The 12,110-nt window shown below is 38.9% G+C and overlaps 1 protein-coding gene across 1 annotated transcript in view; it reads left to right on the top strand.

Annotated features, from left to right (window-relative positions):
• Window positions 1-12,068, top strand: part of nectin1a (nectin cell adhesion molecule 1a) — a 22,589-nt gene extending 10,521 nt beyond the window's left edge. The window contains exons 2-10 of the mRNA XM_008278763.1: window positions 1,885-1,997; window positions 3,876-4,134; window positions 5,921-6,038; window positions 6,270-6,451; window positions 6,550-6,667; window positions 8,184-8,335; window positions 8,593-8,725; window positions 8,819-8,882; window positions 10,991-12,068. Of these exons, the coding sequence (XP_008276985.1) occupies window positions 1,885-1,997; window positions 3,876-4,134; window positions 5,921-6,038; window positions 6,270-6,451; window positions 6,550-6,667; window positions 8,184-8,335; window positions 8,593-8,725; window positions 8,819-8,882; window positions 10,991-11,305 (1,454 nt within the window). The 3' untranslated portion in view covers window positions 11,306-12,068. The remainder of the gene's footprint in view (window positions 1-1,884; window positions 1,998-3,875; window positions 4,135-5,920; window positions 6,039-6,269; window positions 6,452-6,549; window positions 6,668-8,183; window positions 8,336-8,592; window positions 8,726-8,818; window positions 8,883-10,990) is intronic.
• Window positions 12,069-12,110: the final 42 nt, after the last annotated feature.

The following is a 12,110-nucleotide window of genomic DNA, read 5'->3' as shown; positions in this document are numbered from 1 at the left end:
TTAAATATTCACTTGCACATAAAGATGAACTGATTATAATTTGGGGGCCAAAGATCAGTGTGACCTCACAAAACATGAATTTGGCCATAACTCAAGAATTCATAGGTTCATTATGGCAATGTTTCACAAAAATGTTTTCACAGCGTAAAATGGTGAAGCATTGATTTTTTTATATCCAGAGGTCAAAGGTCAGCTTCACTTTGACTTTATAAAAACACTTTCCTGTGCGTTTTCAGTACTGAATTAGGGACATTAATCTTGGGTCCCCACCTAAAACTGGGTTGACCGCATAGATCTTCAGCGTCCACATTTTTCGAATTTGTAGCTTTTTTTCCAGCACCTTCTATAGTCTCTAAGAGGAGACAGGATGCTTCTCACTGGACATTATTCAGTCTTTTATTTAATTCCTTAAATGTCTTCACTGTTATCAGAGGTTTGGATTGGATTGGTTGTTGGAGACATACAACAACAAAGCAGTAATTCTAGTTTTAAATACATCACCACTTTGTAAAGATTACATTCAGACTGTCTTATTCACTCATTGTAAATTTTGCCTTGCCTGGTTTGTGTTGTAGATGTTTGAGATAGTTACAACGGATGTAAAGTTTGTTGAGGTAAATTATATTTTATTAGAATTTTCTGACTAATCACATGGCATACTTTTCACTAATGTCAGAAAAGTCCGTTTCCATATAACATTATGATAACAAATATTTTGCTTTGTCACATACACATGACATTATGGTAGTGAGCCAATGTTTTGATGTGAAATTCATTATTTATTTATTTATCGTATGTGTGCACCCACAAAAAATCTCCCAAATCCATTTCAAATACATATGGTAGAAATATTATTCTTACATACTTCACAATGAAAATTGGCAGCAGTTGACAAGTCTACACTAATGCTGAACAATTCATGGATTTGGAATTAAAATAGCAATTTGATTATCAGATCACAAAGAGTCAAATTTAGGATATTTGTCACGCAACGTGTCTGATTCAGGGTTTATGATTTCATGCTGTCCTCCTTGTGTTACGCTTTTGATGGTATCTTAAGTATTAGAGCTCCATCACATGTTGGATATCTATTGCACAGTAAACACTGAACTCAAGCTTGACTTTAGAAAAATTAAATCAAATTGCAACATCTGTCGGAAAACTTGCAGTTAGATATATCAGTCATAATTGTTGAGTCCTCGTCTCTCTTATACTGTTTGGCTACTGGCAGCTAAGTTAGGTAATTAATCTGAAATGAATTAACTGTAACAAAAACTCAATTTCTCTATTCAAAGTTGGTTGTGATATAAATAATAATTACAAAAAAAAACTAAGCCATTAATGTTTTATAATTAAAGACGGCTGATGACTGAGTTTGTGTGTGTGTGTGTGCCCACACTGTGTAACCACGTATGTGAGAATCAGAGCAGCTTTTGTTCTGAGCTGTTTTGTTAAGTGAGCCGTCTTTGTTTTCTATCCTGCATCACGAACGATAATCGTTTTGTTCTTCACGAACCTTCCGGATTAAATATAATGTTACTTACAACATGTCTGAGAGACACAAGTAAAAACACGTGACTGGTGAAGTGGGTGTAGCTCTGCTGTGGATTTGTTAAAGGGGATCAGTAAGTCAGTGGGAGCAGGAACCAAACAAATCGTGCTTATTTATACCCCTCTCTAATCCACAACCTTTGACCCTGGCGCACCTCTCACGCTGCTAAAATGTATCGCCTCTGACAGCTCGGCTCACTTTGTAAGCTCAACGTGCCGTGTTGACTGTGAACAACTTAAAGCGTGCCACCCTGAAGCTGGCAGCACGTGTGGGTTTGTCTGTGACGTCGACGGTAATAGGGGTTTTTATTAACGCCTGTGTTTCTACTCCAGGAATAAATGGACAGACTGTGGAAATGGATGATGGGAAGTCGGGGTATGTTGGCTCAAAGGTGGATCTCCGGTGTCGGTTCATCAACAGCTTCCCGCCTGTCAAAATCTCCCAGGTATGTCCAGAAGTTGCCCACTTAAAAATATAGATTACACCAAATGGATACAGACTAAAACATTGTAATAAATCACACAAGCAAGTAACACAAATCACATCTAAAGCGTAGCCTCCAAATTCAACATTAATCTGCACAAAAACTGATGAAATAACTGATGATTATTTTCTGCAGAACCTCTGGAACTTAAACAGAGCTTGTAGAGATTCTTAAACATTCTATGATGAAGCCAGTTTATTTAATTAGGTTAAGACATTAGGAAAAACCCAGTGAACACAGCTCTGGCTTTGCAGAAGAACTGTAGAGCCATACTCATAAAACATCCTAAGGATTCTAACTGGCTCCTAACTGGCTAAGTTTGGAGAAATTCCAAAAAATAAGGTTTTAGGAGAGAACTTTACAAGATAATTCAGCACTTAAAGGTAGATTTAGTCCAGAGGATTCATGTCAAATCAGCCAAATTTTGCAGGTGATTCTTGTATTCGTGCAGGGATTTGCAAATGTAGACAATGGTGCACTATTGAAAGCAATATATTCTCATGGTAAGGCGTTTATAAAGGTTTAGCCGACTCACCGACAAACTAAAATAATCCAGTAGCGCTGGATGCGACGGTTTGCCCACCTCAGCACCACTGATATCAGTTTGGTAAGCTTGGAATGTCTCAAACATCTGTCAGAATTATAAAACCAAATGAAATGCATCCAGTTATCTGACTGGAGCTTTGTGAACAACTGCTGAAAGGAAACTCTCTATATAACACTTAAGAGACTTTAAATGAAGATTTGTTACATTTTTTGATTCGTTTTACTGATTTCTTGTCCATGCTTTCACTTTTTCGTACTTTTGAACATACCCATGAACATGCGTAAGAAAGACCTAAAGCAGTGAAATAAATCTGCATTGCTACGGATGTAAGCAAACTGTGGCCATATGTTCTTCAAAAAACAATCAGTTTATGCCATACCCAAGAGTGGAGCTTTCCTCAGATGGTCCAGTGCTGAGATGTGTTTTTTTTTTTTTTTTTTTCTCACTTTGTCACCTTTTGAATATGCAGCAGGTTGATCATGTTTTGCATCTGAAGAGCCTCTTCGGTGTATAAGCTATTTTTACCTGTCTCATGAGACTGTTTCCAACAGCAACACTGACCCCAGATACAACCTTTGAGAAGCCTTTATCATAAATGCAAATCTTTGCTTCTTTAGAAGAAGCACATCTTATAGAGTTTACATCAGATGTGCCTTAGGAAACAAATATCGGATAAACTTCACACACAAGAATGCACAGAAAGGTTCCTGTTTTAAGATGTGCAGAATTGGGAGGACAAGTTATGTACCTAAAATCAATTTCAGTCATGAGTTTCAGATGTTTACAGTTGCCTTCATATCACATATGATTTATAATACAAATGTGTAAATGCAATACAGCAACAGTTTTTAGACTTATATCTTGTCTTCCTGGCCAGAAAAATATAGTCAGAAAATGCTTCAGCACTTAATAATGTATCACTACAAGTCTTTGCAAGTTGCTTTTTATCCGTCTCATAGAGTTGTAGAGGGTGTGGGTTGTCAGTGGGGTCGGAAGTCAATCTAAAAACTTGTGGTTGTCTTTGAAAGCTTGCTGTGGTTTACTTTAGTTATTCATGATATCAAATATAAACACAGCGCTGTGTATTTAGTGGGATCAGTATTATTTGGCATAACGGTATAATTACATCCATGGCTTGACTGAGTTTTTACGCCCTGTATCGCACTCATGTTTCATCTTGTTAGTTTGGTGATTCAGGTGTCTGTCGCTGATCCAAGACCTGCCACACGTGAGCTGTACTGCACACTTCCTTTCCCCCTCATCGACTCTTTTCCCTGTCCTTCTTTAACAAGGTAACATGGCAGAAACTGGTAAACGGCACTAAGCAGAACGTGGCAATCGCAAATCCGTCCCTGGGTGTGTCCGTGGCGCCGCCCTACAGGGACCGCGTCACCTTCAAGAACGCAGCAGTGAGGCGGCGGACTCCGACTCTTGAAGACACCACCATCACCTTCTCCTCGCTCCGCCTCGCCGACGAGTCCACCTACATCTGTGAATACACCACATTCCCCGCAGGGAACCGAGAGAACACAGTAAACCTCACTGTCTACGGTAAGACAGATGTGTGATGGTGATGCTGGTCCTTTAGTGAGACACAAGTGGATTATCACTTTCAACTCAAACTGAGGATGTTTGATGTGAAATTGATATGAAAGGGAAAGATTTGTTGAAAAAATGATAAACCTTTGAAACTGTAGTTTCACAAAAAAAAACAATTATACCTCATGTTATGGTGGCAATTTCTGTTACAATAACTTTCTGTAAGTTTAGCTCAGCATCTACAGATGGATGAATGAATGAGCTGAGTGAGTTTACTTTAGAGGGGAAGAAAAAACACATTTTGTCTACAACAGACAACCACAAAGGTCAGTAGGTGTGTGAGTTAGACATTGTCCTTAGCTGATAGCCAATGACAATACAACCCTATAGGGCTTCTGCTCAGACCTTCCTTAACTCTCTTCTATCCTGAGTGGTACAGAGGTGAAGAAACTCATTTCTGTTAGTTTCTGAACATCTTTTGCTGTAAAATGTCAACAAAGGTCATAAAGGTTTTCTATAGTCCAGGCATCCAGTCTTTGGTTTAGGAGCAGAAATATCAAGTCCTGAAGTTACACATCTTTTTTGGGGAAATTTCTATCACAACATCTGCCTACTTACCTTTTCCAGAAGAGAACAGCTGAGTTATGATCATGTGACCTAAGTAGAGGTCAACCAAATATAGACCCGGCCGATCACATATTCAGCATTTTGCTGATTACTACTAATATTTAAAACAAATTCCTGATAACATAAATACTCTTAAAATGTGTTGCTTTGCTTCTGATGCAGCCACAAAGCGTTGTCTGATTTGTTACACATTATGAGTAACAGCCTGTTAGCGCTGAAGAAAAAATGTTGAAATGCTATCTTTTCATCAAACATCAGTTCAAAAGGCATTTCAACAAAAGTTGACGGGAGTTTGTGTTATGTAAAATTTTGACACAAAGATTTAAAATTTTCTGTAAATCAAATCTAAATACCAGTTATTGTCTAATCGATTGCTAATAATCAGTATTGGTATCAACCCTAAAAAAACAAAGATACAAGTCCACCCTTAGACATAAATATGGGTGGTTGATGGTAGAGAAAAAAGAAATAACACATTCATTTATGAGATTCAGTGGTGGTGGTCAGAGCCAAGCTCGCTGTTTCCTGTGTTTATGCTAAGCTAAGCTGAAACATGTATGGATCAACACAAAAATAAATGACAACTGTTTGATATTGGACTAACATTTTTCTAATCAAAGGCACCAAAGTACTTTAAGCTGTTCATCACTGTGAATGTGCTGCCCTTCTTCCTCTAATGTGATCAGGAACTGAATACTTTTGGGTGTTGGACAATTTGACGGACAAAACAAGATATTTGATGACGGATTCAGGAAACTCTATTTTTTAAAATTATTCTCAGACATTTTTTGCAACCAAACAATCAATTAGTTGAGTTACAAAAAAGAAAAAAGAAAACTTTACAATGTTTTGTGCCACATTAGGCAGTTCTTGTTGTACATGCATGACGTACTTACAGGTACAGTATGTAGGTCGTACAAGATGTTATGACATACATAGAAAACTCTTTGTTAGTTGTTGTAATGTTACCTAACTGGATCATTAAAACTTTATACCATTGTCCCTGGGGCATCAAAATCATCTAAATGAATTCAGAAAAAAAAGCTTTGGTGGTGATTTATTGATAAGGTGATGTTGGGTGCTGCTCATATTTACTGTAAGATCAAAGTTACGGATTGTAAAGTTAAACATTAAACTGTATTTTTATGTATTTATTCTCATATTCCCTCAGTTCGCCCAACCACTCAGATGAGTCTGTCCTCGCCGACACTGGTGGCTCGTTCATCCAATCTGAAAACCCCCGTGGCTACCTGCACCTCTGCTAATGGAAAACCTCCCGGTACCATCAGGTGAGTGTGTATGTGTGTGATTTAAGTTCACCTTCCCTTTTTTTAAACATACTTTTATAAATGTTTGCCTTTCTTAGATTCAAGCAACCTCTCACTGCCACAGCTACATTTGAAGTTTATATCTTCTTCTCCTATGTCCACCTTCTCTGCACCAAAACTTTTACTCAGAGTTTACACATGTATCTATGTATTTCTCTGCCTTGGCTCCAATCCCCTCGTTACTGTGAGCAGGTGGGAAACGAGGGTGCCTGGTGAAGTGACCACCCGTGAGTACAGAAACTCCGATGGGACGTTCACTGTTCAGAGCGATTACGTTTTGGTGCCCAACAAAGAAACTCATAAGGAGACGCTCACCTGCGTCACCACCTACAACGAGGAGGTTTACACTGACAGCGTCACCCTCGACATCCAGTGTAAGTCTCCCTCATACAAAAATGCATTGCAGCTAAAATGAAACAACAAGACTTTGTGTTGTAATACTGTTATTTGTATGCGTTTCTTTGTGCATCAGATGAGCCTGATGTTTCGGTGGACGGGTTTGATGGGAACTGGTATCTGAACCGAGAGAACGTCCAGCTGAGCTGCCAAGCCGATGCCAACCCAGCCGTCTCTCTGTATCAGTGGAGGCTGTGAGTACAGCTCTGTTTGTTTGTGATTTGCACACATTAATCATTTTATTGTGTGCAGACCATTTGCTCCATCAGCGTTGTGTGTGAGGCTGTTTCTGATTCCTGTATACGCAGTACTTTATTCTCCTATGTGTCTGATGAAGCTCTATGGATGTGGAAATTGCAAGAAAAGATCATAAATACAGAATTCAAAAACACTTATTATCTTAACCTATGAATGGTTGAGTAAACAAATTCAGTATTCATGCAACCTTATTATCATTCTAACTATGCCTTCAAAGCAGTGCCCTCAAATCACCTGGATCACTTATAATTCAGGAATAATCCAGATAATTTCAACGTCCAACACACATTCATCCACATTACTCATCCACCTGTTACCTCCCGAAACAGATGACTGATGTGGGACTGCCCATGAAAGTTATACTGGGGATAAAGAATCATCCAAGTAGCACAGTTAACGAATTTATTTACAACTTAGATCAAAAGAAAAGCAACAGAAGCCACAGCAAAAACAACAGAAAACCAGCTTTCTCTGAATCTGGAGAAAGTGAAACACCATCCTGTCAAAAGTGAGCAGTGAGCACAACACACAGCCTGAACACTGCCAAGTTGCAACTGGAACCGGCGGCATCTCATCCAAGAGTCTTTGTAGTGCTGAACAAGGCAAGCAAGTGGAGGCAGCTGCTCTCAACCACCTGCTCCAGCAAGGGAGAGGTTGATAGCCCCGAGGCAGCAAATTTGACATAGTCAGGCATTCATTCCGTTAGCTGGCAGACGATGGGTATCACAATGATGATTATCAACTTTCTTTGTTAGCCCAGGTTTTCTTAACCAGGCTCTGTGCACGCTCTCATAAAATGAGGCGTTTATGTGATTCTCCTTCTGCACAAATTGGGCTGATAATGTGCCACCTACTTCAGTCAAGAGGATCTGGTTGTCATAATGGAGAGCTACGAAAAATCTTTGTTGCAGTAAAAAGCACTGCAAGACAGGAGTGCTGGCAATTTTTTTTTTACAAAGTGCATATCGGAGGTCTTAAAATACTGTCCTGTAATGAAGGATATGTGGAAATAATGTTATTGACCAAATGTTCTATGTGACAAACATTCAGATCTGTATTCTATTAGCTGCAGTGCCAGCAGCGTAATATGGATTTAAAAAGTAAATCAGCATCAAGTGTAAAAACATATTTATGCATTTTTCTTGCTAACTGCATGTCGGTTCCTGTGCATACAGCATGCCATACTGTAACTGCACAGCTTCACTTCAGTGGAGTTAATAACAGGTGGGAGGGATGAGGGAGGGATACTCAGTTAATCAATAGATACATTGGTTCATTAATCAGGAGAAGAATCTGCCCTTCCTAATCACTTCCTTTTCAGCATAATTTCTGCGGTCTGTAGGCGTATTTGTGTTTTTTCCTCCCAGGCCTGTGTCACTGATGTCATTGGTGTTGTTATATATCCAATAGATGTGCATTTTTTATTTGAGTATTGTTGCCTGTGTCATGCAGTGTTAATGGCTCCATCCCGAACAATGCTGAGGTCAGAGACAACGTCCTCTCCTTTAAAGGACCAGTCACATACGACCTGCAAGGAACCTATGTGTGTGACGCAACCAACAGCATCGGGACACGATCAGCCTCTGTGGAGGTCAGCATTATAGGTATGTTTACCCGACTTCACCTGAGATTCAATGTTACTACTTCTGCTCTTTCTACTACGAATAATACATTTCTTTACATACATATATTACAAACTAAATGTAATACCAACTGTGAAATCATCTGGTTTACTTAGCTTGTACTGTACATTCACATTTTTGAAGACATGACACATATTTGAGCTCCAAGCTGCTATAAATAATGAAAGTTGTTATTAATCGTTATTGGTTGTGTGTGTGTTTGTGTTTTTTTTCTCTAGAAAAGCCACTACCACAAATCGCAACAAGTGATGTCATCAGTGTAATCGCCTTATTATTGGCTGCCGGAGTGCTCATGGGCATCACTATCACAGTTCTGGTGCTCAAAATAAGAAGCCGGAAAGACAGCTCCTCGTACGTAACTAGTCGATGATCTCTCCATCCTTCTGCTTCACAAGCTTGTTTATCCCAAAGTAGTTTACATCCTTTTTTATTCTCTTTGATCAGAAGGGACTCTCCATCCAGAAAACTATCGCAGCCAGTAAGGAAAAGACCAGGAGATGATATCCAGGTAACCTGTGTGCTGTGTTTGGAATTTACATATTTATTTGCATATCTTTAAAAACATTTTGTGCCTTTATGAAGGCAAGAGTTTTTATGCAGCTCTAAGTGGAGAGGAATCTTGATTTATGAAGATAAAAAAAAAACACTCAGTAGAAATATGGACTTTTTAGAAAGTAGTTCAACTAGAAATTACACATTGTGCTCAACAGATGTGAATTTTCTAAATGTCCTTCTTAAACTAATATACTTAATAAATATTAAAAAACAAACTGGACCTACCTAATTGTCTTTATGTACGTTGTGTGCCTTTTAGTATTTTAATCAAAGCAGCATTTGAATAATTTGAATTAAGAAAAAGTTATAAAGGTCTGAAGGACAGTAATGCAACACCCTAAACATACAGGTCTGTTCCCAAATACAAATATACTTGCTTAAATGATCAGCTCAGCTCAATGCTTTCTCTAATACCAGTGATGCAAATATAACTGTATTCAAGCAACAAAACTGAAAACTCCTCATAAAACGTCCTGTAATAAACCACCTGATTCAAAAAGAAGTGGTTCTCTAGAGTAACGCTATTTGGATTCTTGCTAAAAAACAAATTAAAAGAAAAAGAAAGAAATAAAAGAAAATGCTGTATTCAGTCTGAATTGCTTTGTTTGCTTTATTTGACTGTGGAAATTGTGAATTTGCAAACAGCATCTCTTGCTTTTAGAAACACATTCAGGTTAACAAGGTTACCTTAGAGCACAATGACACATCAGAGGATGTAAATAATTAATAGAGTGACTGCGGCTGTGTCACTGGCGTAAATGGTGCACAGCCCTGGATCCTGCTGCTGAGCGCTTCACAAAGTAAAAGAGAAGAAGGTGACACAGTGTGAGACGTGTGAAAGCCGATTTCTAGATTTATATAATGCTGCAAAACCATACGCTGTCTAAATGTAAAACCTATTTCCCATGAAATATAGAAATTCCTCTTCTAACTAAAAAGGTGGTACAATTTTTGTTAATCCTATTTAAACTTGGTCCTCCTATTTTTTGTTGTTGTTGGTGATGTTTGGACATTATATGAGTTTATATGGAGGCTTTATGATATTCATCCACTTTTTTTGTTCTTCTTACAATGCTCAGTTTCTTTTCATCTAGTTTTATTGTTTCTAATCTGGTTATTCATCACCAGCAGGGTCCTGGTTACTGAAGAAAGCACAAAATGTGTCCATTGATTTCTGCTGCCATGCAACAGCAAAAGCATTATATATTTTATTGTGACTGCTGATGGCCTAATTTGCTACCACTGCGGTCAAACAAATGTGGTGAATGAATTACAGCCCACATTAAACAATTCAAAACTTCCTGTTGAGGCCCGTATTGTTTTCATCCACGTTTATGGGCCAGCAGGGTTCTTATCTTCGTTGGTGCAATGCTTCATTTCTTGGTGTGTTACCACCACCTGTGGAGCAGTGTTTATTGGATTGCCTGCATGCACAAGTACAAGCAAAATGGAGATCCGCTCATAAAAGTCATTGTTTCATTGCACTACTCGGAAGTCAGAAACTACCTTTAAGTGCAAAATATATGTAATGCACATAGTGTATCTGGTGCATGCCAGTTATAGAGCATTTATATCGTTTCTAATTTGGACGCATGTTTAAAGGTCCCATATAGTGAAAATCCATTTTTATTGTATTTGGTGGTTGTTGTACCCGTAGAGTTGTAAAATAAAAGCTGTTAGGATATGAAGATGTTCACTTCCGCCCCCCCCCCATAGCTAGTTAGCATCCCAGCTTTACAGGCATTAAGAGTTTAACCCAGGTGCGATGTAACATTTAACAAACCACTAGTCATCCAGCTTAGACTGTGACTGACAGCTCTGCAGACAGCGTGTTCTTCCTGAAAGGGGCGAGAACAGCTCATTGGTTTTCAGTGCCAAACAGCCTGGTTAGAACAACCCTAAAACATACAGCCATGATGTACATACAGTCTAATGAACCATCTTTGCTGAAAAACTGAAAGACACACTGTGGGAACATGTGAGACTTAGTTAGACTTGATTCATTTGTGGAAAAGGGACACAATATGGGACCTTTAGTATCTGTCTGTCATTTCTTCACAGCATTCAGGACGTTTTTACGAGGAGCTTCCAAACACAGCGGACTACGTGAGCTACAGACTGGCCTGTAACAAGGAGGACTACCCAGAGCCCTACTCCCCTCCGATCAACCCTCCTCTGTCATTCCTGCCCCAACACCCCTACCACTCCACACAGCCGACCCCCACGACGAGCAGCAGCAGCACCACCACGTCCAAAAACACCTTCTCTCCTCCTTCGCACACCACGGCCATCTTTAAATACCCCTCTGTGCAGGGTCTGTCTTCTCCTCCCCCAGGAGTGGCAGCATACACTTTCCCTAAAGAGCAGTACGTCTGAAGCCACACCTCGTTATACGCTCTCCAACGAGCGCAACGTTTCCTAAGAGGAGGTTGGAATACATGGGATATTTAACCCTCGTCGGACCGTCAGACAGCGTCTGTGGACTGTCTGCACCAATGTGGAGCTCTGCAGCTTTTCGTTGTTGGACTTGGAGTTGACGTCCACTTTTGAAACACTTTCTCTCTTTTGTCCTGTCTTTTTATTGTGTTCTATTCTTTGAAAAGGGAACCAAGTTTAAGTTATAGGTTATAGAGGAAAGTCAAGTTAAAGGTGACTTTTATTTGAGAAATGTGTATTGCATGTATGTATATTTGATTACATCATACTGAATGGATGGGATTATCTTTAGATGTGGTGGACTCCTTACTTTGTCCTTAATGGACCATATTTTGTAAAAAAAAAAAAAAAAAGACAAACTCACACCCAAAAAAAAAAGGGGTTCTGATGCCCACTCTCTTTTATCCTGTGTTGTGCACAATGACAATCCCTTTACTGAAGAGCACCTAATGTTACCTTTTGGTTTTACCTCCTGGTTTAATGTAATACTTCTACTGTGCTTGTGTTTTGTATCATTTACCATTTTTCTTTGTAAAGAAAAACAAAAAGACATTTTTATTTACTGGTGACATTTTGTCAATTTAAGACATTGATGTTTTTATTTGTGGTATTTGTGGGTTTTAGTATTCATTGACACTGGTTGTTGGATGAATTTCTAGCATTTAAATAAAAATGACCATGTACACTTGCATCACACTGAAAACCACAAGCTCATCTAATCTTTCTTTAATATTAATAGCATTTA

Source organism: Stegastes partitus, unplaced genomic scaffold (assembly GCF_000690725.1).
Source record: "Stegastes partitus isolate 25-593 unplaced genomic scaffold, Stegastes_partitus-1.0.2 Scaffold132, whole genome shotgun sequence".
Classification (NCBI taxonomy): domain Eukaryota; kingdom Metazoa; phylum Chordata; class Actinopteri; family Pomacentridae; genus Stegastes; species Stegastes partitus.
The sequence above is the reverse complement of the archived record's forward strand: the minus strand, read 5'-3'. Positions and strand labels throughout refer to the sequence as shown.